At 51.4% G+C, this 26,351-nt stretch overlaps 1 protein-coding gene across 7 annotated transcripts; it reads left to right on the forward strand.

Moving 5' to 3' along the window:
* Nucleotides 1–471: 471 nt before the first annotated feature.
* UBA1 (ubiquitin like modifier activating enzyme 1) lies at nucleotides 472–24,758 on the forward strand. 7 transcript variants are annotated; one of them, XM_063660522.1, is made up of 28 exons: nucleotides 3,515–3,730; nucleotides 4,536–6,175; nucleotides 6,654–6,731; nucleotides 8,519–8,635; nucleotides 8,764–8,822; nucleotides 8,924–9,092; nucleotides 9,195–9,329; nucleotides 10,604–10,710; nucleotides 10,987–11,077; nucleotides 11,189–11,321; nucleotides 11,863–11,960; nucleotides 12,068–12,214; nucleotides 12,345–12,521; nucleotides 12,650–12,754; nucleotides 12,843–12,923; nucleotides 13,246–13,401; nucleotides 15,625–15,790; nucleotides 15,925–16,121; nucleotides 19,273–19,337; nucleotides 19,578–19,773; nucleotides 20,488–20,562; nucleotides 20,682–20,871; nucleotides 22,055–22,143; nucleotides 22,403–22,495; nucleotides 22,623–22,814; nucleotides 23,957–24,058; nucleotides 24,167–24,267; nucleotides 24,424–24,758. In XM_063660522.1, the coding sequence occupies exons 3-28, from the start codon at nucleotides 6,714–6,716 to the stop codon at nucleotides 24,557–24,559; spliced, it is 3,195 nt and encodes a 1,064-aa protein (XP_063516592.1). In that variant the 5' UTR covers nucleotides 3,515–3,730; nucleotides 4,536–6,175; nucleotides 6,654–6,713; the 3' UTR covers nucleotides 24,560–24,758. The 7 variants fall into 7 exon arrangements, with proteins under 7 accessions (XP_054326941.1, XP_054326940.1, XP_063516591.1 ...); XM_063660521.1 differs by lacking the exon at nucleotides 4,536–6,175 and having other exon boundaries at nucleotides 3,507–3,730; nucleotides 6,657–6,731; XM_054470960.2 differs by lacking the exon at nucleotides 4,536–6,175 and having other exon boundaries at nucleotides 3,513–3,730.
* The last annotated feature ends 1,593 nt before the right edge of the window (nucleotides 24,759–26,351 follow it).

The raw sequence follows: 26,351 nt of genomic DNA on the forward strand, positions 1-26,351 counted from the left end.
TATAGTCACAGATATCTATTATAATACGGGTTTGTATGTGAAACTATAATTTTACTTATTGTTATGTTTATGGTCTGTGTCTCTTGCTAGAATGTCAGCTCCATGAGCTCAAGGAAGAATTTCCAGCACCTGGCCCATGTCAAATGAACTTTTTTGGCCACCTGAGTCTCGGTCTCCCCATCTGTAGGATGGGTGTGCCTTTCCATGTGGAGGCACCCACACGTTCCGTTTCCTCTTCCCACCCTACAGAGCACGGCTCCGGCAATTCCACAGCCCAGGCTTACATTTTCCCATATTCTGGACGCTGGTGCCCACCACGTGCACCAGGCACTGGCCAGACAGAACTACCACCCCCAGCATGCCGCGCGCATTTGGGCCGTACCACAACCTGTAGGGTCATCTGGGTCTGAAACGGGCACCAGCCACGCAGGAGCAGGGACTGACGCCCCTCTAGCAAAGCATCTGTGGTACATCCCAGACCCGGGGCTCTCCAAGGCCCCGCGCTTCCGAGCTCCGCGCAAACTCTGGCTTCTCTTGTACGACGGAGGTGGTTTGCTCTTCCGTTGCCCCGTGGCTTCAGCTCATCTTTGGCAGGAAGGCGAGGCTTCCGCCCGGCACAGGGGGTGAGCTGGAGCATCGTGCCCCCAAGCCTCTGGACAGCATTTGGAGGAGGGTGCTTCCCTAATCCCAACTTCGGGGAAACCCCTCATGGGCGTATTTGGAGCCTCCGGGCCCGGGGTGATATTTAGGGGGCGTTTGCTTTTGAGGAGACCCTTAAGGGGTGCCGTTTGGGGACTTCGGGGTGGGATTTGGGAGTCTGTTTCGGGGAGCACCCCTCGGAGGCAGGGTTTGGGGGGCTTTGGGGAGATTCTTAGGGTCCGTGTATGGGCACCCTTGTCCGTGGAGTAGGATTTGGGTTGTTCTTCAAGGGGAGAAGCAAAGTTTGAGGTTACTAAAGTCAAGGCGGGACTGGGGGAGGGCTTGTTTCAGGACGGGGTCCTGGTGACAGAACAATCGGGACCGACGTGGCATTGTGGAGGTGTCAGGCCTTTGTGACCTCTGGTTCTGTGATGAGGTCCTCCCCGCGCCTGGAGGCTCAGAACTGCGAGACTGGACACGTCGGGGGCCCAGATGTTTCTAGGGAGAGGAGCCTCCCAGCTCAGGCTAGGGAAGGGACACCGGAGCCCAGCTCTCCCTGAGCTGACGCGGCGCCACCCGGCCTTTATTCATTATTCATAATGAAGTGGGGCTGTGGTAGAAGGCAGTTTTTTGCCTCTTTCGCACCTGGTCCGCTGAAGGTTATCGGCTTGTGAATTATTCACGAGGGGCGGATCAGCGTGCCGAAGGGACGTGCTGAAGGGGCGTTCTGAAGTCTGCCGTCTGCCGCGCAAACGAGTTCATTGATTCTCAAAAGTTAAGTAGCAACCTGAGTTTTCAGTGGCTTTTCTAGGGGTTCCGTGCTTAATTCATGAGGAGCGTGGCTTTTGCAGCTTTATCTGCATGATCCGCGGTTAGCTTTCCCTTGCAGGTACCAGAGTTAAAACCTGGCGTCTAGCGAAGGGATGAGGCCTCCTACATTGTTCATTTCTTATGGCCTGGTAATCCCAGATAATCAGCCGAGGCTCTGGATTCAAATCCCATCGATCCTTTCCAGTTGTGTGATCTTTGGCAAATCGTTTTGTAAGCCTGAATAATGGGTATGAGGATAATGATAAGATTAGCTTACACTCGTTTAGCTACTTAGCGCATTTAATCTTCACGACAATCCTAGGAGGTAGGTCATTATTACCCCCACTTTATAGATAAGGAAACTGGGACACAGGAAGGCTAAGTAATTTGCCTAAGGTCACACAATCAGTGAGTGGCTGGGCCGGGATTCAAATTGAGGTCTAGTTCCGCAATCTGTAGTCTTAACCAGATGCCATAATGTCTCCCCTCCCCATTCCCCTGCGCTGCCATTTAATAGTACTACTACTACTAATATAACACTTAGCGTGTGCCAGGGACTGGTCTAAGCCCTTTCTACTTATTTCTTCATTTAAACTCCATCGCAAGGTAAGTTGCTGTTATTCCTATTTTATGAATGGGGAAGCAGTGGCCCAAGTTGGGGGTTTCTGTAGTGGCTGAGTATTCATAACTAATTTTATATTAATGTAAATATATATTTACATATCTTAATATATTACCTTTATATTAATATATAATATTTTAAAAATTTAACAGTGCCTTGTGCCAGCAATGTTCTAAGGCTCATCCCATAATTTATAGTCTCTGATTTTCTTTTGTTTGAGATGGAGTTTCTCTCTTGTCGCCCAAGCTGGAGTGCAATGGCACGATCTCGGCTGACTGCAACCTCTGCTTCCCGAGTTCAAGCGATTCTCCTGCCTCAGCCTCCCCAGTAGCTGGGATTACAGGCGCCCGCCACTATGCCCAGCTAATTTTTGTATTTTTAGTAGAGACAGGGTTTCACCATCTTGGCCAGGCTGGTCTCGAATTCCTGACCTCAGGTGATCCACCCGCCTCGTCCTCCTAAAGTGCTGGGATTACAGGCGTGATCTGATTTTCATAATAACACATCTCTGTGAGGTGGATGGGCTCTATTACTATCCTCATTTTACAGTTGTGGAAACTGAGGCACCTGCCAAAGACATGTAGTGAGTTTGGGTTTGATTGGACCAAGGCAGCCCTTGTTCCTGAGGCGGGGAGAATGGAGGGAGGCGTGGAGAGGGGAGGCGGGGGCAGGGAGTACACTTCCCCTGGGTTTTCTGGTGGCACTGCAGTGACATCTTTCATTATTCATGAACAGGAAGGCGTGCTCACTTTGCCTTGGCTATGGCATCGTAATCCCTATTTGCTGGGCAGGGCAGTCTTGGGTGTTTCTTCGCCTTATGCATAATTCATAAATTGGGTGGAACCTTTCTTGACCTCTCTGAGTTTCCAGGTTGAGCTACTGCAGCAGCATAATTCATTATTCAGGACCTGGGAGAGTGTGTTTTCCCTGCAGCAGCCCCATTTCCCTGCTTACAGTGTATTAGATGCAGCAATAGGCGGGCGTGCCCCTTTTATTCCAACTCACTGGGCCTCATGCATTATTCATAAGTAAGTTGTGGCCTGGGTCTCCTTGGCTTCCGGGCCCCTGCAAGATCATCATTATTCATGAATGGGGGGTGTGTGGCTTCCATGTTTTAACATCTGCTTTCTGGTTGCTGGTTGTTAGTCTACCAATCACTCAACTTCATGCATAACTTATAATCAGGAAGCATGGCCTTAACGGTTTTTCTTCACTTCCTTGACAGCCTGGCTGCAACAATTCATTCATTATTCACATTCCATGAGGCGTGGCCTCTGTTTTACCTGTTTTCGTTGTTACTGCCACAATGTCCACCAGGTGGTACTGTTCCACTTCTAACCGAATGAATCGCAACGGGGTAGGGAACTTTATGCATGATTCATAAGTAGGCGCGGCCCGCTTGCATCCGGGTTTCTGGGGGTGGGGCCCAAGGTTTTGTTCCTGCCCCAGGCTCAGCGTCCGCCATCTTGTGTCGGAGGCTCGGCTGTAAGGAGGTGGCAGGGACAACCACAACCACAACGGCCGGGGGAGGAGAAGGCGGCAGCGGCGATTCTAGGCGGTCCAGGCGGCGGGGAGGAGGAGAAGGAGGAGGGTGGCGGCCGGGCTTGGCTTCGGCTCCTTGAGGAGTTGGCGGCGGCGCGACCCGGGGAACCGGCATTGGTAAAAAACGTCCTTTCACTGCGCCTCGCCCTGGGCAGGGGTTTCGGGGAGGCACTGGAGGGGCCTGAGCCACGCTGCTGTCGGGGCGGGCCGCGGTGACTCGGGAGCCAGGAATCAGCGGAGTAGGGAGGGGGAGCGGATCCTGGGGCGGGGCCGACTTTTCCCGGCCAGGACCACTCCGGCTCCCTCTGGTTGCAAAATCTGACCTTGGAGTCGGACCCCCAGGATGTGCTTTTAGAGACTCACGCCCAGCATCTCTAGTCTGGGACCTGACTCTGTCCCGAACCTTGTATCTCAGATCAGAACTCTCCCCAGTCTACAGTAGAGATTTACGGGGATCAGCATTGCTGATCAGAGCTCCTCACCACTGAATGCCATTAAAGACCTGCCCCAGAATCTCCTTTGAGACACTTCCTAGCCTCTCAGTATTTGCCCTCAAGGCTTCCAAGACGGGCTAGATCTCGAAGGGGTCCATAGGCCCTTTATCTCTGTAAGAGAGTCCTTTTTAGCATTTTCCTTCAGACCCCCATCCCACACACATGCTAGGCGCGCTCAGAGCTTCCAGGGGCACTAGACCCTGTGAAAGGCCATTTGGGCCTGGCCTTTGTGTCGGGGACCCCTCTTTGCCACACCTCAGGTCTCCTAACCCCACCCTGGCCCTAGCGTCTTCCATCAGAGATTCTGCCCAGTATTTCTACTTAGAGACCCCTCTTAGCATCTGCCTTGAGAGACTCTTCAATTCCTAGACTCTGTCCTTTGACACTTTCTCTACTTTTACGGAATTTCTCGCTTTTTATACTTCCAGTATTCAGAGACTACTGAGAGGCCTCAGCATCTTCCCCATCAGGCACCTTGAACCCCCAGAGCCTTCCAGTGCACCAGATACCAGGGAGGAACTGTTTGGATACATAATCCTCCATCAAAGAGCCCCTGCGAACATCTGCTCTTGCAGACCCGGTTGGCTTCTAGCCCCTTCCATCAGAGACTCGCCTCCCCAACCCCACCCTGGACCCAGCCTCTGCCTTCAAAAACCAACCTGGGTTCTAGCTGCTTTTTTCACAGATCCCTTATCCTCACATCAGGCCTCAGAATCTGCCCTCAGATCCTTTCAAGGTCCCTAACGTCTGCAGTCAGGGGTTTTCAGCTTCTGCTTTCAGCCTCTTTGGACCCCAGGATCATTGTCAGATGTCCCTTCCCCCCACAGGCCCTCTTGTTTTCTTTTTCTTTTTTTTTTTTTCCGAGACAGAACTGTTTCACTATGTCGTCCAGGCTGGAGTGCAGTGGCGCCATCTCGGCTCACTGCAACCTCCACCTCCTGGGTTCAAGCGATTCTCCTGCCTCAGCCTCCTGAGTAGCTGGGACTACAGGCATGTGCCACCATGCCTGGCTAATTTTTTGTATTTTTAGTAGAGATGGGGTTTCACCATATTGCCCAGGCTGGTCTTGAACTCCTGACCTCAGGTGATCCACCTGCCTCGGCCTCCCAAAGTGCTGGCATTGCAGGCGTGAGCCACCGCGCCTGGACATGGTCCTCTTGTTTTCTACCGCAGTAGAAAACCCTCTTCTCAGCATCTACCTTCAGCGCCTCCATGGGGTCCTACATAATTGGTCAGAGAAACCCAACCCCACTTGGGGACCTAGCCAGTGTTTGCTTACTAACCTTTTTAAGGCCTGAACTATCTGGGCCCAGCTTCCCTTTTCCACCCCCTCAGAGCAGCTGTGATACCTAGCATGTCCTGTCAGAGATTGACACAGGGCCTTTGTGTTCCATTAGAAACCTCTCCCAGCCCCTCACCATCCACCCTCACAGCCTCCTGGGACTCTGTAGTAGGAATGTCAGATACAGCTCTCCTCTTGCATGTCCCTATCTATTATTTTTGGTTAAAGATTTCTCTCTGCTACCAGTATCTGTCTCCAGAGACCTCCAGAGCCTCAACATCCTCCTGATGGAGGCTACCCCTCCCCCCAGACCCCAACATCTTCCTGCTGCCTCCTCAGACTCTAGAATCCCCCACCCATTCCCTTTGCAGCTTCCATGGGGCCCAGCAACTGTCCTCCTACCTCCTTGCAGCCTCGGGGGGCCTCCACTGCAATTTTTCAGCATTTCTCCAAAAGAGCCTTTTCCAGAGATCCGAATTTGAGTCTTTTCCTAATATGCTAGCCTAGTCCCTTCCCTCCCAGGACTTCTAACATCTCCTTTCCCATTTGTCTCAGAGCCTCCTTGCTCTTAGACACCCACTTGCTGATTCTCCTCTCACGTTCCCATGGACTTCTCAGTTAACCCCTCCCAGAAAGCTTGACATGCTCCAGCCCCCCTTCTCTATGCCCTAGCTTCTCCATCCTGCTAACCTGCCTCCTCTCACACCTCCAAGACTCCTCCCTCAAACCCTCTGGTTTGGGAATAGAGAATGCTTACGCTTGAAAATCTTCAGTTTGGAGACTCAGGTATGTTTAGAAACTGAGCCGCAGCTCAGCTTTGCCAAACAGTTTACAGTGTATATGTTATGGTGGGGGCCTGAGCAAATGTTGAGGTAGGAAGGGTGTAGATTGTTTTTCTGCTGGGGGTGGGGGGATCTTTAGCTCCTCTCCAGAGTTTCTGTCCCAGACTCCTGCTTGCCTTGAGACAGGGCTGTTCCAAACCTTTGCAGTCGAAATCCACTTGAACAATCATCTGAAACTTCTTAGACTCTTGCTGCCTGCACTAGGGATCCAGAGGTGAAATGTCCAGATATTAAAGTGCTCTCTGGCCCTGGATCATCTCTAATTTATGGAGTGAGGAAATGGCGTGTCCCAAACAAACTGACCAATGACAAGGCAAGGAGATAACTAAGTAATGGAGGCCACTACACGTGCCCAGGGAAGAACTCACATCCTCAGGTCAGTGAGTTCTGACCACAGACCTTGGCTTCTTTAACCCTGCCAGCAGCCCCTTGAAGACAGTTTCGTTTGTCCCAGCTTTTGGAGAAAATGAGGCTCAGAGGAAATGAGATCTCTACCCCAGGTCAGTCAGAGAGTCAGTAAATGGAAAATATGGTTCACCTTTGTCTCTACTAACTCACCAAGCCTCTTGCTACCCAGGTTGGCTCTTAGCATTCTAAGCAATTCACCTGGCTATCTCAGGGGCTCCAGCTAGCCTCCTGCCTCCCCTCATCTCCCATTCCTTAGCCCTCTGGACTGGGCCCTGAGCCCGGGGCATTTGGCAAGCAGTCCCCCACCAGCTGCATGCCTCTGGGCGAGTGAATGGGGTTCTCTGAGCCTTTGTTTTCTCATTTGTGATTTGGGCATAGGGTTATCTGGGTCATGGGGATTGTTAAGATTAGACAAAGCCCTTTCCTCTTTGATTGACACGCAGTATGCTCTTGGTAGATAGTAGGGAGCTCTTGTCATTGTGGTTGGTGCTAGTGACAAGTGCCAAGATGGAATCTTAGGTACACTGGGATACTTAGTGTCATAAGTCTCAGTGTGGGAGGACTTGTGTGAACAGAAGACTCAGTGCCTAGAGGAGCACTTGGGGTGAGGGGAAGTGACTCTGGGTCCTCCCATCTCCAGCATGTGGACCCAGTCACCAGATTTCACTTCCACAGCAGGCTGTATTGTTCTGTCTCTGGGACCTAGCAGGTGACCCTGGGCAAGTTACTTCTCATTTGTCCGGCAAGGACGCTAAACTCTGCCTTGCTGGGTCAGGGTCATGGAGGGGATGAAACGTGATAACACGAGGAAGCAGCTTGGGCTTCAGAGTCAGCAGATCCTGGTCTGGTCCCAGCTCAGCTAGTGTGTGGGAACCTTGGTCACCAAACGTCCCTGAGTAAATTTTTTTCCTTCATTTTAAAGTTGGGGGTATTATTGATAGCAGTCCAAACCCCACAGGAGTACCTTGAGGACAGAGTGAGACGAGGTTTAGAGAAGTGCTTACTATGGCATCTGGCACAGGGAGGACTCCTGATAAATCTAATACTCATTTATCATTGTGGTTAACCTGTTTAAGGGACTCCGCACGCAGATGAGGCTTGGGATGTGTTTGTTTTCTCTCTTTCTGCAACCTCTTTTATTGGTCTGTGTCGGTTTTCCCCTCCCAAAGCTGGGGGCAGGGTTGGGCTTTATAAAACTTACCTCCCTGAGCCCCTCTGGGGACTGGGTTCTCAGCAAGTTACCGCTCCTGCCATCATGCCACCCTGATGGATGTCCAAGCCTCACTTCCCTCCTGCACTCCCCGCTCCCGCTGCCGTCCCTGGGATTAAGGGAGAGGAGAATGGCTGCTTGTTACTGCCTACCTACTTTGTGCCAGGTTCTATGCTCTGTGTTATTTATCATCTCGATAACCCCATGGGGAAGGTAAGTGGTATTATCACCCCTGTTTCACAGGTGAGAAAACTGAGGCCTGTGGCGGTTAATTATTACTGTTAGTGTGTGGCAGGCTCAAGATTTGAAACCAGGTCTGTCCTGAATCCACATCCTTCCCCTGACCTGGACCTCGGCACAAGTACATTCTTGTCGTTCCTTTCACTCCAGGATTGGAGTCTCTCCCTCATTATCCTGGGCTGGGAAGAAGCAAATGGCTTAGTGGTCAGCAGTGTGGATTTGCAAATTAGACCACCTGGGTTCAGATCTTAGGTCTGACAGCTGTGTTACCCTGGGCAAGTCCTCACCTTTCTGTGCCTGTCCCCTCTTTGCTGTAAAATGGGGGTACTAATACTTAAGTCTTCCCTTCCCCCACAGTTGCTACTAACAAACAGAAAAACGGTACCCATGTGCCCCAGGGTCACCTCTGACCTTCTTTTTTTCCTCCAGATGTCCAGCTCGCCGCTGTCCAAGAAACGTCGCGTGTCCGGGCCTGATCCAAAGCCGGGTTCTAACTGCTCCCCTGCCCAGTCCGTGTTGTCTGAAGTGCCCTCGGTGCCAACCAACGTGAGTGTCCTCTCCGTGGAGACTGGCAGACGAGGTGGTGGGTGGGAAAGTCTTTTGTATCACTGTCTGTCTATCCATGCTCCACTCCTGTGTGTCTCCCTAAACTTGTTCTTTCCCTCTATCCTTAGGGAATGGCCAAGAACGGCAGTGAAGCAGACATAGACGAGGGCCTTTATTCCCGGCAGCTGTAAGTGGGCCAAGGCCGGGCTGAGGGGTGTGGAATGGGACATTGAGAGGATAGGGTTGGGTGGGGCAGGCCCTGACCTAGAGTACCCCCTAACCTGGCAGGTATGTGTTGGGCCATGAGGCAATGAAGCGGCTCCAGACATCCAGTGTCCTGGTATCAGGCCTGCGGGGCCTGGGCGTGGAGATCGCTAAGAACATCATCCTTGGTGGGGTCAAGGCTGTTACCCTACATGACCAGGGCACTGCCCAGTGGGCTGATCTTTCCTCCCAGGTACCTCTTCCTAGTACCCTTCCCCCTTTCCCCTTTCCCGGGGCACCACTGTTCCCGGTGCCACAGCCATTTCATCTTTTTCCCTACTGCACACCCTTACAGTTCTACCTGCGGGAGGAGGACATCGGTAAAAACCGGGCCGAGGTATCACAGCCCCGCCTCGCTGAGCTCAACAGCTATGTGCCTGTCACTGCCTACACTGGACCCCTCGTTGAGGACTTCCTTAGTGGTTTCCAGGTATCTTGGGGGTACCATCCAGCCTTCTGCCCAGTTCTCTCAGAGCCCATCTCTGGTTTGTTCAGTAGTGTTCAGTATTGATTTAATGGGTCGGCCTGAATGCCAAGTTTTGTGCTGGGGGACTAGAGTATGCAGGCAGCAGTTAGCCCCTGGCCCTGCCTTTTCTTTTCTTCTTTTTTTTTGAGACGGAGTCTTGCTCTGTTGCCCAAGCTGGAGTGCAGTGGCGCGATCTCGGCTCACTGCAAGCTACACCTCCGGGGTTCACGCCATTCTCCTGCCTCAGCCTCCCGAGTAGCTGGGACTACAGGCGCCCGCCACCACGCCTGGCTAATTTTTTTTTTGTATTTTTAGTAGAGACGGGGTTTCACTGTGTTAGCCAGGGTGGTCTCGATCTCCTGACCTTGTGATCCGCCCGCCTCGGCCTCCCAAAGTGCTGGGATTACAGGTGCGAGCCACCACACCCGGTCTGGCCCTGCCTTTTCAAGTGGGGAAGATGTGTACAGACAGTACAGCATAGTGGTTGTGGGCACAGACTGGAGCCATACTGCCTTGCTGCAGGCCTCCAGCCTTGGTAGTGTGACTTCAAGTAGGTTGCTTCATCTCCTGTACTTTAGTTTTCCTGTTTGTAGTCAGTGCGTGGTAGCAGCACTGACTTCATGTACTTTTTGTGAGGGTTAAACACGTGGAATTGCAGCTGGCATATAAGGACTGGATGGGTGTTTGTTAATTAAAAAGTCCAGGCCGGAAAGAGGTGCTCTGGAAGCTGAGAGTCGGCCCTGGGGTATCCCAGGTTGCCAGGGCACTGCAGTTAAATCCTGATGGAGGAGTAGGAGCTCACCCTGGTGGGGAAGGATGGACATTCAGGCAGAGAGCAAAATCCCAAAGATCATGGCGGAGCAGGCGTTGTCTTGAGAATTGGAAGCAGGTGGGTGTGGTAGGAGTGAGCTCAGACTTTGGCTGGAGACAGAGTTTTACTCCAATGTCTCACAGGGCATGGCAGGCAGACAGCAGCGGGTGTTTGTCAAATAAATGAGTCAGCTCTTCTCCAAACTCTGTCCTCCCAGCTACCTCTTCACCTTTCCTGGTATAGTCCAGGGGTTCATTTTCGACCCCCACAGAGTCTGATGCACAGTAGGTGCTATGTGTTTGTGAAAGAGGCTGACCCAGCAAAGCCTGGATGTGTCTGCCTTGAGGACTGCCTGAGTCCTCCACACCAGCCCTCCATTTTTTCCCCGTCACCCCAGTGCTGAGCCTGAGCCTCCATCTCTCCACAGGTGGTGGTGCTCACCAACACCCCCCTGGAGGACCAGCTGCGAGTGGGTGAGTTCTGTCACAACCGTGGCATCAAGCTGGTGGTGGCAGACACGCGGGGCCTGTTTGGGTGAGTGGCAGCCCACCTGCCTCCCCGTCCCCTTTTCTCCCAACTCCTACCACGCCCGGGCCAAGACCTCTAGGCTCTCCCTGCCCTCATCCCTTCTCAGCTACCCAGGTTTTGGGTTCTGTGTGTTCATCTCTCCCCATGTGGCACAAGTACCATCTTACATCCCAGCAGTGATAGGCTGAGTTTGCTCAGCAAGTTTTCACTACATCTTGAGGGACCCATGGGGCCTGTATGTGCGTGGGACACGGGCACCAGCCCTATTGCTTCCCTCTACAGGCAGCTCTTCTGTGACTTTGGAGAGGAAATGATCCTCACAGATTCCAATGGGGAGCAGCCACTCAGTGCTATGGTTTCTATGGTTACCAAGGTAAGGACACCAGCCCTAGGGTTCCTGGCAGGCAGGTGGGCTGCGGTAGTCCTTCCTGTCTGCTCTTGGTACCCTGGGCCTGTTTCTGAGACTCACTCTTCCTTTAACCAGGACAACCCCGGTGTAGTTACCTGCCTGGATGAGGCCCGACACGGGTTTGAAAGCGGGGACTTTGTCTCCTTTTCAGAAGTACAGGGCATGGTTGAACTCAACGGAAATCAGCCCATGGAGATCAAAGTCCTGGGTGAGCTGGGACCATGGGGGAAGCAGAGGGGAACTAGAAGATATGTTCCTGGGTTCTGGCCGGGGAGTTGAAGGGAGGAGACATGGCCCTTGGTTCAGAGTTGGGGAGACACATCCTGGTGTTTGAGATGAACTACAATCCCGTGGGGTCCAATAAGAGCTGGTGGGCATGGGGGAGAGGTACTGTGTTTGAGCTGTTCCTGGGAGAATGTGTCCCTGGTATCTGAGCTGAGTGGGGAAAAGGTCTCTGGTGTTTGGACAGGGCAGATCAGAGGATCTGCTTGTGTGTGAGCTGATTTGGATAGGAAGCAGAGAAGGTCTTCCCGTGTAGACTTGGAGCCAGGGACACAGGCTCTCACGGGGTCTGAGCTGGGTCTGGGGCACAGGAGAGATGGTTTCTGATGTCCAAGTAGAGCCTGGAGCAGAGGGGAGACAGTTTCTGATGACTGAGCTGAGTCAGGGCAGGAGGTTCATTATCTTGCAGGGGTTGTGGATTTTAGGGAGAATGGGTAGACTGACAGCTGTCTTCCTGCCCTCTGTAGGTCCTTATACCTTTAGCATCTGTGACACCTCCAACTTCTCCGACTACATCCGTGGAGGCATTGTCAGTCAGGTCAAAGTACCTAAGAAGATTAGCTTTGTGAGTGTGTCGATGGGAGCAGTGGGCTGTGGGGGTGGTTCTAGGCATTCCCTAGTTCTCCATTCCTCTCTTCTGGTTCTGATGACCTCCCCCTTCCCCCGCCACAGAAATCCTTGGTGGCCTCACTGGCAGAACCTGACTTTGTGATGACGGACTTCGCCAAGTTTTCTCGCCCTGCCCAGCTGCACATTGGCTTCCAGGCCCTGCACCAGTTCTGTGCTCAGCATGGCCGGCCACCTCGGCCCCGCAATGAGGTGGGTGGGTGGGCGAGCCAGCCAGCGCAGACATGGGCACTGAAGGCCCACCATGCCTCTCTGCCTGTCCACACTCCCTGCCCTCACTGTGGCCTGACAGATCCTTTCTTGGTTCTTTCTGGCCCACCAGGAGGACGCAGCAGAACTGGTAGCCTTAGCACAGGCTGTGAATGCTCGAGCCCTGCCAGCAGTGCAGCAAGAGAACCTGGACGAGGACCTCATCCGGAAGCTGGCATATGTGGCTGCTGGGGATCTGGCACCCATAAACGCCTTCATTGGGGGCCTGGCTGCCCAGGAAGTCATGAAGGTCAGCACGGGTGGGGAGAGGCAGGATTGGGGTGGGCCAGGTGCCTCCCTGACTCTGTCACTTGCTCTCTGTCTGTGTCAGACCCCTGTTAACCACTGACCACCCCCTCTCTCCCCTCCCCTCTCCAGGCCTGCTCCGGGAAGTTCATGCCCATCATGCAGTGGCTATACTTTGATGCCCTTGAGTGTCTCCCTGAGGACAAAGAGGTTCTCACAGAGGACAAATGCCTCCAGGTATGTGGGTGGGACCTGTGGGGAGGGCATCATTGGGGACATTTCTGGGGAGGCCTCTCTCTAACCCTCCTCCCTTTGCATTCCTTAGCGCCAGAACCGTTATGACGGGCAAGTGGCTGTGTTTGGCTCAGACCTGCAAGAGAAGCTGGGCAAGCAGAAGTATTTCCTGGTGAGTGGTCCCCTTGGATGTCTGCTTCCCTCACCTTGGCCTCTGGCCATCTCCCCTGGGGCTTCCTTCAGCATCTCAATGCAACCGGTGGCGCATTCCCTTTGCCATTCTCCTTATCTTGAAGGGAAGCCCAGTGCATCCCTCGTTTCCCCCTCTGGTGCCTCCTTACATGACTGCGTGTCATTTCTTAGAGTCCTGCAACCTGAAGATGTGGTGTTAGCCCCTCTCCCCATCTCTCTGGGGAGTGAGGGGTAATGGGTAGCTTCACACTAACCTGCATCACCCTGACCAGCCTCTGCCTGTCTTCTTGGTTGCCTCTTAGGTGGGTGCGGGGGCCATTGGCTGTGAGCTGCTCAAGAACTTTGCCATGATTGGGCTGGGCTGCGGGGAGGGTGGAGAAATCATCGTTACAGACATGGACACCATTGAGAAGTCAAATCTGAATCGACAGTTTCTTTTCCGGCCCTGGGATGTCACGGTGAGTAGGGTAGGAGGTGGTGGGGCTTTGTCGTCTCACTTTCCTCCTTTTTCTTTTTTTTTTTGAGACGGAGTTTCGCTCTTGTTGCCCAGGCTGTAGTGCAGTGGCATGATCTCTGGCCCACTGCAACCTTTGCCTCCTGGGTTCAAGCGATTCTCCTGCCTCAGCCTCCTGAGTAGCTGGGACTACAGGCATGCACCACCACGCCCGGCTGATTTTGCATTTTAAGTAGAGACAGGGTTTCTCCACGTTGGTCAGGCTGGTCTCGGATTCCCGACCTCAGGTGATCTGCCTGCTTTAGCCTCCCAAAGTGCTGGAATTACAGGCGTGAGCCACCACACCTCGCCCCTCCTTTTTCTTGTTCCCATTCTTTCTGTCAGAGATCTTTCTGCCTCTGCCAGAAGCCCTTCTTTTTGGACTTTCTTTCCCTCAGCTTCTGTATCTTTTTTTTTTTGCCTTGACCTCTTTTTAGTGCTGGTTGGGACGGTGTGTCTGGGGTCCTCAAAACCACTCTCAAGCTCAATTCACCAAGAGCAGGACTCAGCATATAGTCATTCTTGTGGCTACGATTTATTACAGCAAAAGGATACAGACCAAAATCAGCAAAGGGAAAAGGCTGGTGGGATGAAGTCTGGGGGGAGCCGGGTGCAAGTTTCTAGGAGTCTTCTCCCAGCGGGAGTTAAACAAGGCGGCCTTTATTTCCCCAGTAGCAACAGTAACTACAGAAATAACAGCAACAAAGTGTAACAAGACATGAAATGTTGCCAACCAGGGAAGCTTGTTAGAGTCAGCACCATCTCTTTTACTTGGGGCTGGTCATGTAGGCGCCCCCTGCCTGGCACGTACCAAAATTTCCAGACTCCCAGAAGAAAAGGTGTTCAGCATAAACTGTATTGTTTGCATGAACAGTTTAGGCACAGTGAACCACTGATACCAGGTGGGGAGTGGTGGGCACCAGCCAAGGGGCCGACCTTGGAAGCAGGCCTTTCCAAGGGTTGTAGTTTCAGTCTCCTAGGCTTACACTTCTCTGCACATATGGAAACTGGGTTGGTTATGCAGGCTTCTCTGAGAAGCCTTCTGTAAGGAACAATGTCATTTTTGCTTACCCAGGATTTATTCCCCCTTTCATTTATTTCATTTATTCACCAGATAGTTATTGAGGTACTGTTTTAGGTATTGGGGATATACCAAGGAATAAAACAAGATTCCTGGAGGGAGAGGGGAACGGACAGCAAACAATAGACACGATACGATCGTGAGGTATATAGTTAATGTTGGTGATGAGTGCTTCTCAAAGGAAACAACTAAAACCAGACAAGGGAAGTCAGGGAGAATGGTTTGTAGTATTGATGACAATGGTTAAGGAAGGCCTGAGTTCTGCAAAGACCTCAAGGATATGAGGGACTAGAGCGCCCTCTGCTGTGGAAGAGCCTACGTAAAGATCCTGAGGTGGGAGGGGTCAGGGAGCCAACTCATTTTACGGTAAGTGGAGGTGGGATCCAGGGGAGGATTCTGAGCAGAGGAGGGACGTGGCCCAGTTTGGGCTTTGAAAGGATCCTGCTTGTCTGTGTGCCAGCATCCTGGTGGTGGTTGGGGGACTCTGCATCAATCCTGGGTGCTATTACCTGAAAAATAGTAGGTGTTAGATGAAAGAACAGATGTCTGGCCCATTGTCTCCAGTCTGTTCCTGTCCACAGCTTCCCTTTACACTGAGCCCCTGCCACATGCATCATCATCCTGGCCATGTGGCATTGTCACAGACCGTCTCTCCTGCTAGCCTCCTAACTCAGGGCCTGTGTCTTGCCCAGCATTAAATAAATCAGTCTCAGGCAGACAGCCCTTTATATAGATGTTTGGGCCAGGTGCAGTGGCTCACGCCTGTAATCCCAGCTCTTTGTGGGGCCAAGGTCTTTGAGCTCAGGAGTTCAAGACCAGCCTGGGCAGCATGACAAAACCCTGTCTCTACCAAAAATACAAAAATTAGCCACGCATGGTGGCACACACCTGTGGTCCCAGCTACTCGGGAGGCTGAGGTGGGAGGATCGCTGGAGCCTGGGAAGTTGAGGCTGCAGTGAGCCGTGATCATGCCACTGCATTCCAGCCTGTGTGATGGAAAGAGACCCTGTCTCAAAAAAAATAAAGATGTTTGTTGGGTGAATGCACAAATAAGTGAGCTCTGTTCCCGCATCCCCACCCTGGAACTGCACTTTCTTAACCCTTTAGAAGTTAAAGTCTGACACGGCTGCTGCAGCTGTGCGCCAAATGAATCCACATATCCGGGTGACAAGCCACCAGAACCGTGTGGGTCCTGACACGGAGCGCATCTATGATGACGATTTTTTCCAAAACCTAGATGGCGTGGCCAATGCCCTGGACAACGTGGATGCCCGTGAGTTTGGAGGCGGGTGAGGTGGTCAAGGGCAAAGTTGTGTGTGTTTCAGTGTGTATATACCAAGAGGGGTGTCTGTCTTTCTGTCCTCTCCTGATGTTCCTTTCCTGGCTCTCACTTTGTCCTCCCCACAGGCATGTACATGGACCGCCGCTGTGTCTACTACCGGAAGCCACTGCTGGAGTCAGGCACACTGGGCACCAAAGGCAATGTGCAGGTGGTGATCCCCTTCCTGACAGAGTCGTACAGTTCCAGCCAGGACCCACCTGAGAAGTCCATCCCCATCTGTACCCTGAAGAACTTCCCTAATGCCATCGAGCACACCCTGCAGGTGATAAGCTGTGGGAGAAGGGAAAGAGGCCAGGCATCTGGCCAGGCTGCTGCCTCTTCGCCCCCAGGCCCTTGCCTTGCCTTCAGATGTTGCATGCCTAAGTGTAAGATGTGCCTTTTCTCCAAACCTCCCTCCCTCACTTCCCACCAGGCAGCCTAGGTTTCTAGAATGACTCATTCTTTTTTCACTTTTATTTTGATTTTTTTTTAACACATAGACAAATATTAAGAATATTATGATGAATACTCAAATACCATTCCTCACCTAAATTTAACAATTCTTAATGTTTTGCCACATTTTCTTCTTAGATTTATGTAGATTTTTCTTTTTTGTGCTTAAATGTGTCACAGACATCACAACCCTTTACTCCCTACTATTTCAGTGCCTCTGCCAAGTGAGGATATGTTGCTGTAGAACAGGGTTTCTTAGCTTCAGCACTACTGACATTTGGGGCTGGTTATTTATTTGTCATGGGAGAGGGGATGCCCTGTGCACTGTAGGATGTTTCTTAGCATTCCTGACCTCTGCCCACTAGATGCCAATAGCACTCTCCCTCCATCATGACATCTAAAAATGTCTCCAGACATTGCCAGATGTCCCCGGGATGCCACATCACTCCCAATTGAGAACTACTTCTGTCTAACAGAAACATCATTTTCATGCTCAACAAAATTAACAATCATTCTTACCATCTCTTCCAGTTATTTATTTGTCTCTAATGGTTCATATTCAGGTTTTACCCAGCTGTTACTCAAAATGAGTTTAACAGCTGGTTTGTCAGGATGATTCTGTGTGTATGGTGCATGTATCTACAGAACAGTGCATATATTATCTAGCTCAGGGGTGTCTAATCATTTGGCTTCCCTGGGCCACATTGGAAGAAGAATTGTCTTGGGCCACACATAAAATATACTAATACTAACGATAGCTGATGAGCTGAAAAAATAAAAGAAAAAAAGGTCCGTGCATAAATCTCATAATGTCTTAAGAAAATTTACAAATTTGTGTTGGGCAGCATTCAGAGTCATCCTGGGCTGCATATGGGCCACAGGTTAGACAAGCTTGATCTAGCTGAAGTTTTACAAAGTGAACACATAGGTGACTACCACCTGGGCCAAGAAACAGAACCTAGGGATTACCATTGTGCTGTCAGAATAATTTTTAGTGCAGTGTTTTGAGGCCAAACCATTTAGAATAGTAGGAGTATGAGGGTGGGAACAAAATAGGGAAGGGAAAAAAAAAAACAAAAAACAGTTCCATCTGTCACTTTCTCCTTTCTGACACTGCAGTTCCAGAGTGGGTACGTTTGTATTTGTGCACCCACCTCAGTCTTACTAGGTCATGTGTAACCTTGAACTTAACCTCACTGTGCCTCAGATTCCTGTTCTGTAAAATGGGAATGACGGCATCTACCTCACAGGACTATTGTGAACCACTTGGCATTTACTGTGTGCCTGGCACTGTTTTAACCAAGCTTTAAATACATATGTATTTGCTCATTTCTTCCTAGCAACCCCATGAAGTAGGTATCACTGTTGTAACACCTGTTTTAGAGACAAGGCACAGAGGTAAAGATGTTATCTTGTGTGCCTGAAGTCACAAAACTAGGTAATACGTGGCACAGCTGGAATCTGAACCTGAATTTCTAACATCTGTACACTCCAAACTACCTTGCTAATGACTGCGAACTGTCCTAGGAATTCTCAAGAGGCCAGAACCTCTGTCTTGTTTGCTATTTTATTTTTTGAGACAGGTCTCATTCTGCCACTCAGGCTGAAGTGTATTGGCACAATCATAGCTCACTGCAACCTTCAACTCCTGGAAAGTGCCTGTGTGTACGTGTGTGTGTGTGTGTGCATGCATGCATGCCCGTTACGTTGACCAGGCTGGTTGTAAACTCCTGGGCTCAAGTGATCCACCTGCCTCAGCCTCCAGAAGTGCTGGGATTACGTGTGTAAGCCGCTGTGTCTGGCCTCTGTCTTGTTTTCTGCCAAGTCCTCAGGGCCTGGATAGGGATCATTGTTGGTTTGGTCTGAGTTTTTTCTTTTTTAAAAAACTGTGGTAAGATATACTTAATTGAAGTTTTTATTTTTTATGGAGGCATAACATATCTAGAATAAGGTACACAGATTTTTTTTTTTTTTTTTTTTTTTTTGAGGTGGAGTTTTGTTCATGTTGCCCAGGTTAGAGTGCAGTGGCGCGGTCTCGGCTCACTGCAACCTCCGCCTCCCAGGTTCAAGCGATTCTCCTGCCTCAGCCTTCCAAAGTGCTGGGAATACAGGCGTGAGCCACCTCGCCTGGCACTCAGATCTTAATACATTTTTAGGCTGGGCATGGCAGCTGACACCTATAATCTCAGCACTCAGGAGGCCAAGGAGTGAGGTTTGTTTGAGCCCAGGAGTTCAAGACCAGCCTGGGCAACACAGCAAGACCCTGTCTCTACAACAAATATTAAAAATTAGCTGGGTGTGGTGGCATGTGCCTGCGGTCCCAGCTACTCAGGAGGCTGAGGTGGGAGGATCGTTTCAACCTGGGAGGTCAAGGCTGCTGAGAGCCGTGATTGCATTGCTGCACTCCAGCTTGGATGACAGTGTGAGACTTTGTCTCAAACAACAAAACAAAACAGTTTTCCACATACACAGCACTATTGTAACCACTGCCCAAATCTAGTTCATTGGTTTTTCTTTTCTTTTTTTTTTTGAGATGGAGTCTTGCTCTGTCACCCAGGCTGGAGTGCAATGGCATGATCTCGGCTCAATGCAACCTCCACCTCCCGGGTTCAAGAGATTCTCCTGCCTCAGCCTCCCGAGTAGCTGGGATTACAGGCATCTGCCACCACGCCCAGCTAATTTTTGTATTTTTAGTAGAGATGGGGTTTCACCATGTTGGTCAGGCTGGTCTCGAACCCTTGACCTCAGGTGATCCATCTGCCTTAGCCTCCCAAAGTGCTGGGATTACAAGTGTGAGACACTGCGCCTGGCCTGGTTTTTCAATTGAGGTGGGGGAATGGGGAAGGCTGGAGAGCTTCCCCACTTCCAGAGTAGCTGTGCGCCTTGTACTTGCTTTATTCACTGATGGTCCTTCTAATAATGCCTGCGGAAACCCATTTTGTCAACTGTGGCCACATGTAATCTGTTTGCTCTGTCTGCAGTGGGCTCGGGATGAGTTTGAAGGCCTCTTCAAGCAGCCAGCAGAAAATGTCAACCAGTACCTCACGTGAGTAACTCGAGTGCCCTCTTGCCCTGTCCCTGTCCACCAGCCAAGGCATCCCGCCTGCTTTCCTCATCACAGTAACACTTGGCACCAGGCACACTTTTCACATGAATGAGTGGCTGTTCGGGCCTCATGTTGTTTGGGGTCGGGACTGGTTTTCCATGGAGAAAGTAAGATTGCTCTGGAGCCCACTCCTGAGGCTGACATGTAATCCTATCCTCTGTCCTCTTCGATTCCTGACAGAGACCCCAAGTTTGTGGAGCGAACACTGCGGCTGGCAGGCACCCAGCCCTTGGAGGTGCTGGAGGCTGTGCAGCGCAGCCTGGTGCTGCAGCGACCACAGACCTGGGCTGACTGCGTGACCTGGGCCTGCCACCACTGGCACACCCAGTACTCGAACAACATCCGGCAGCTGCTGCACAACTTCCCTCCTGACCAGGTAATGCCCAGTTGTTGGGTCCATTTGGCAGAATGTGTTTCCCTGAAATGGGAGCCTGCAGTGTGGGTCCTGCCACTGCGGAGTCCGGCTGTGGCAGGTGCCCTGAGGCATGGGGATCTGAGAAGAGTGATTGACCCTGACCTGCTTTTTCCTCACCCTAGTTCCTTTGAGCAAAGAGGCTTGGTTGCTGTTTCCCTTGACTGTGGTGTGGGCTGCGTCATACCTGATTCTCAGTCAGGGCTGTAGGGATTATTGGGGAGAAATTCTGGAGTTAAGAGCACAGGAATCAATATGGGTTCAAATCCAAACTCTACTTGAACTTAGGCAAATCACGTAACTTCTCTCTGTACCTCAGTTTCCTCGTCTGTGAAGTAGAAATAATAGTGATCTATCTCATGGGGGGTTTGGGGACGATTAACTGGTATTTATTAATATGAAGTTAGTACAATGCCTGGTAATCCATGAGAGTTTGTTAAATGATGGGCTGTCTAGCACAAAATGGCTACCCAGGGATTGGTAATTGTTCTCTCAGCCAGATCTCTGGTTCAACCTGTGGGACCCTACAGTTGGGGTATTTTGTGATTGGCTCCAGTCCCTATCGAGTGCCCAACCCAAGATAGTGAATTGGGGGCACCTCTGGGGCCTAGGTGAAGCGTGAAGATTGTCAGGCCTTCACTCTCAGGTCCTGTTCTCAAAAATCTCTCCATCCCTTAGCTCACAAGCTCGGGAGCCCCGTTCTGGTCTGGGCCCAAACGCTGTCCACACCCGCTCACCTTTGATGTCAACAACGTAAGTCTCCTCTCTAGGGTCTTCTGGGGTCAGATGGAGGGTGAATAGGTGGGAAGGAGGTGACGGCTCCCCACTCGAGGGCTGATGTGCTCACCCTTCCCTGCCCTGCCTTCTCCTAGCCCCTGCATCTGGACTATGTGATGGCTGCTGCCAACCTGTTTGCCCAGACCTACGGGCTGACAGGCTCTCAGGACCGAGCTGCTGTGGCCACACTCCTGCAGTCTGTGCAGGTCCCCGAATTCACCCCCAAGTCTGGCGTCAAGATCCATGTTTCTGACCAGGAGCTGCAGAGCGCCAATGCCTCTGTTGGTGAGGGTGTTTGGCCAGTTGGCCAGGAGTCACCCCCACATGTCCCCGGCCTAGTCCAGCCTCCCCACCAGTCCTCTACCCCTGGTTCTGCTCTGCTTTGTGACCCCAGGCCTGAGGTTTACCCACACCTTCCTTTGAGTCTCCCTTTGACATGAAGAGGGTCGGTTGGGGCAAATTATCTCCCTCCCTCCTCCTCCTCCTCCCCACTATCTGGCCCTCAGGAGAACTTGCTGTTTTACTCTTGCTCTGTGTATTTCCCTTAGTTTTGTTCTTTCTTCTGTTTCTTCTTGATCTGTTCATCTAGGAGGTATGATTTCTACCAGCGGTCCTCTCTCCCTTGATACCTTCCTGCCTTGTCTCCTTCCAGATCCGCCCACATCTGTACATCTACCCCCATGTTTCTCTGTGCATCTTCACCCTCCATAGTTTGGGGCTGCGGTTTACTGACACCCCCACCCCACCCCATCTGCATATTTTTTCACCACCCCTCCCTTCTGTATATGATGCTTCTGTAGCTCTGTAACGCCCCCCACATTTACCTTCCTTATATCTCCCCCGTCTTCCTCTCCATAGATCTCCTCCCATTTCCCCTTCCATGGTCCCCATCTTCCTTCTGAAATATCTACTCCTTCATGTTCCTTTATGTATGTCTTCCAGTCTTTCTTTCCATATCTCTCATCACCTTCATATATTTCCTCCATCTTTCTCCTCCCACTTGCCCCCCACTCTCCCCCTTTTATATCTTCTCCATCTCCCCCCATATTTTTCCTCTATGTCCACATCCGTATATTCCCCCCAACTTCCCCTCCATATATCTTTTTTACTCCCCTTTTCCTCCCTGTATCCTCTGTGTTCCCATCTTGCTCTACATCATTCTTCCCAAGATCTTTACGTCTCCCATCTTGATCTCTCCATCTCCACTTTCTCCTAACATTTTCATTTCTGTTCCTTAGTGTCTCTAGAGAGATCGTTCTTGATAGCCTCAGCTCTTTCTCTGTGTTTTTCAGGTTTGTATTCTGCTCTGCTCTACCTCTCCTCCTTGCCCCTTTTCTCTCCCAGGATGTCTCTCCTTTCCAAATCCTTTTTCTACCTAAATACCTTTTGCCTCGCCCTGGGCTCCCATTTCCACCTCAGACCTTAGCCTGGGATCTAAAGGACTGACAGTGTCCCTTTCTTCATGCAGATGACAGTCGTCTAGAGGAGCTCAAAGCCACTCTGCCCAGCCCAGACAAGCTCCCTGGATTCAAGATGTACCCCATTGACTTTGAGAAGGTACGGGGTGGGGGCTCAGGACAGGGAAGGAGGATGGGCAAAGCATAGACAGGCTGGAGAAAACAGGAGTATCTGGAGCCAGCCCCGGGCCTTTGTGGGGATCAGATTGTGGGCCTGTGACGTGGCTCTGAATGAGTAGGTGTTCCCAGCCATCCCTTTGTGATCCGGGAGAGTCTAGGGGGCAGCTGCAGTGGAGGATACACATCTTCTTTATCTGATCCTCTCCCCACTGCCTTCACACCCTCCCCACTCAAAACAGGATGATGACAGCAACTTTCATATGGATTTCATCGTGGCTGCATCCAACCTCCGGGCAGAAAACTATGACATTCCTCCTGCAGACCGGCACAAGGTGAGGGGAATCTAGACCTGATATTCCACCCTCCTCCATGTTTGAGTTACCCACACTTAGCCCCTCTGTAGACTCTGAGGCTCTTGTACTTAACTACCACCTTCTTTTGTCCCTTCCTGTCTCTCAGAGCAAGCTGATTGCAGGGAAGATCATCCCAGCCATTGCCACGACCACAGCAGCCGTGGTTGGCCTTGTGTGTCTGGAGCTGTACAAGGTTGTACAGGGGCACCGACAGCTTGACTCCTACAAGAATGGTTTCCTCAACTTGGCCCTGCCTTTCTTTGGTTTCTCTGAACCCCTTGCCGCACCACGTCACCAGGTGGGGGCCTGCATCCGAAGCAGGGTTTGGGTGGGGTGTATCTGTGTAGATCTGGTTCTAATTCACGTCATACCCTGTCACCAGGTGAGGATTTCTGTCTGTGTACCTACCCTTTTTGTGTATCCTTTTTCATTTATTCATTAATCACATTGTTTGAGTACGTGTGAAAAGATGGGATATTTGAATTGTGCCCTGGGAGATTATTGGTAACTACACAATAATGGCAGCCAAAATTTATTGGACGCTTCCTACACTTAAGTGCTTTGCTTGCTTCATTCATGAATTCACTCAAATATTTATTGAGCACCTTTTGTGTGCAGGTACTCTTCTAAGTTACGTTCCTCAAGTAGATTATATAAATAACCTATTAAATGACTTTGGAATCAAAAAAGGATAAAAAGAGGCCGGGCGCGGTGGCTCACGCCTGTAATCCCAGCACTTTGGGAGGCCGAGGCACATGGATCACCTGAAGTCAGGAGTTCGAGACCAGCCTGGCCAACATGATGAAACCCTGTCTCTACTAAAAATACAAAAAATTAGCCGGGCGTGGTGGTAGGCACCTGTAGTCCCAGCTACTCAGGAGGCTGAGGCAGGAGAATCACTTGAACCTGGGAGGCAGAGGTTGCAGTGAGCCAAGATGGCGCCATTGCGCTCCAGCCTGGGTGACAGAGCGAGACTCTGTCTCAAAAAAAAAAGATAAAGAGGACTTGAGAATACCAGGGGGCGAGGGGATGTGTTTGAGATTTTGTGTGGGATGGTCAGAAAAGGCCTTGCTGAAAAGATGACATTTGAGATCAGACTTGGAGGATGTGAGGGGACAAACCATGCAGGCTTGGTGGCAAGTGGGGACACATTCCAGGCAGAGGGACCAGTTCTTGCAAGGGTACCAAGATAGGGGTGTGCCTGGCAAGTTGGAGGAATTCAAAGTCCCCAGAGTGAGTGTGAGATTGAGGAGGGTAGGAGATGAAAAGAAAACAGAATTTCATTGCTTAGGGTGAGATAGGAGCCACAAGAGGATTTCGAACAAAAGAGGGTTGTGATCTGACTGAACATGTCTGCATGGGGGTGAGGGGGATGGAGCCAGATGGGGGCTGGACCCTCTGGGATGGTCTCCATCTTACACTCCCCTCTTTGTCTTGCAGTACTATAACCAAGAGTGGACATTGTGGGATCGCTTTGAGGTACAAGGGCTGCAGCCTAATGGTGAGGAGATGACCCTCAAACAGTTCCTTGACTATTTTAAGGTAAGGCCCCTCCCTCACTCTGTCACCCCACCTCGGGGGGTGAGGTGTGCAAGGTGACTTGCTGGCCTGTCCACCTCCATGACCCTGCTGTTCCCCCTCCCTCTCCAGACTGAGCACAAATTAGAGATCACCATGCTGTCCCAGGGCGTGTCCATGCTGTATTCCTTCTTCATGCCAGCTGCCAAGCTCAAGGAACGGTTGGATCAGCCGTGAGTTGGACACTGGCCAGGCTAGGGGAGGCCCTGTATGGGTTGGGGAGCTTCAACGTCCAGCTGTCCCACTCCAGTTCACTGCCCCCACCTACCTGCCCGTCCTCTCTTGCTTTCTGCCCTCCTGACCCTATACTCCCATCCCCTTATCCCCAGGATGACAGAGATTGTGAGCCGTGTGTCGAAGCGAAAGCTGGGCCGCCACGTGCGGGCGCTGGTGCTTGAGCTGTGCTGTAACGACGAGAGCGGCGAGGATGTCGAGGTTCCCTATGTCCGATACACCATCCGCTGACCCCGTCTGCTCCTCTAGGCTGGCCCCTTGTCCATCCCTCTCCACACCCCTTCCAGCCCAGGGTTCCCATTTGGCTTCTGGCAGTGGCCCAACTAGCCAAGTCTGGTGTTCCCTCATCATCCCCCTACCTGAACCCCTCTTGCCACTGCCTTCTACCTTGTTTGAAACCTGAATCCTAATAAAGAATTAATAACTCCCACATCGCCTGCCCTGCTGGTTCCAGGGAAGGAAGGGACTTCCTGGAGCTGTCTGGTTCAGATGGTAACTCAGAGGGCTCAACCCCACCACACCTGCCAGTTTTCTGGACAAAGAAAATGTAATTGCCACCTCTTCCTGCCCTCTCTGCCTAGGAAGAGATGGAGGCACCCGTGAGGCCATAGTGAGCAGGTACTTGGGTCCATGTGACTATTAATTTGAGCTGGGTTCAATTCTCACCTCCATGTCCTAACTCCCTGCTCTGTGAAGAGGAAAGTTACGGTGACCAGGCTGCTAGGGCATGGCCAGCATGCCTTATGTCCTTAGGGCAGATCCCCTCCCACCTGGCTCAAAGCACTCAGACCCTGGGCAGCCTTTTGTGGTCATGGTTCCCAGCACCAGGAATGCCTGTGCTGCTCTTAGTTCAATTTCCTTGCTGCAGGGGTGTCTTAAACAGCTCTGCCGAATGCCAGTGCCTGCAGGCATACTTTGCGATTTTTATGGAAATACTTGAGAACATCTGTAGAGGAAAGGCCCCTTGCTTGCCTTATGCTTCCCCCCCACCCTCCGCCACCGCCGCCGCCGCCGCCCCAGGTCTGCCTGTATTCCCCTTGAGGATCTTCAGCCTCCTACTTTGGAGAAGACAGCTGGCTGTGGGGACTGAGGGGTGTTTATCGCTTAGAGCAGGTAGCAGGAGGCCCAACACCAGCCCCACCAGGACTGCAGAGTTACCGTGCTCTGTCCTTGGTCTTGGCTGAGTGCTACAGACAATTGAAAGCACCAGTCTGGCCACTGCTACATCTTTGCCTTCTTCTGTTGTACTGGCTCCTGGTGCCTAAGGAGTCCATTCATATTTCTGTCCCTCAACTAACCAGACAATAATTTATCTACCTTACTTAGAAACAGATCCCTCACTCTTCTACTCAAACCTGAGTGTAAGGAGTAGCTCAACCTGTTCTGAACTGGCTTGATTCCCATCACAGCCTGTGCCCACATCTCCTGCCTCCTGGGCCAGTAGTTCCTGGTCCTGGGCACAGTATATGCCCTTGCCCACCTCCTTCTGATCATTTTATTTTCTTGGCCTGCTCTGCTTGCGTGACCTTATCCTTCCACAGTTTCTTCTTCCCCACTAGGACGTTGAGGACAGAGGCATTTTCCCTTTGGTATCTAGTGGTGATACTGTCAAGTGGAAAGTTTTTCCCACCACAGGAACTTTCCCATTATTGCTCTAGAGTACCCTAGACACTCCACACCGCAGTCCACTGGCCACACCACTACAGCAGCTGAGGCTTGAACACAACCGTTGTCTTCTTTCTCCAGTATGCCAGCTCCTTTGCGAATACTCTATAGACACCTTGTTCACTGCACCTCCCCCTTTATGGCTCCATGTCTTCCCCACCACAACTCCTGGATCTCCTTGACACCTTATTCGTACCTGACACCCTTCTCCATCAAAACAAGCTTTTGAGTCACGCATGAATCCTGGTTGCATCTTAGTTGTTCCCCCGCCACCTCATTCCATTTTACTTCTGCGGTTTGTCTACCATTGTTAACACCAGCCAGATGGGAGATCAGGGCTTAGCAGGCGGGGGTTGCG

The sequence above is a fragment of the Pongo pygmaeus genome, chromosome X (genome assembly GCF_028885625.2).
Source record: "Pongo pygmaeus isolate AG05252 chromosome X, NHGRI_mPonPyg2-v2.0_pri, whole genome shotgun sequence".
NCBI classification, from domain to species: domain Eukaryota; kingdom Metazoa; phylum Chordata; class Mammalia; order Primates; family Hominidae; genus Pongo; species Pongo pygmaeus.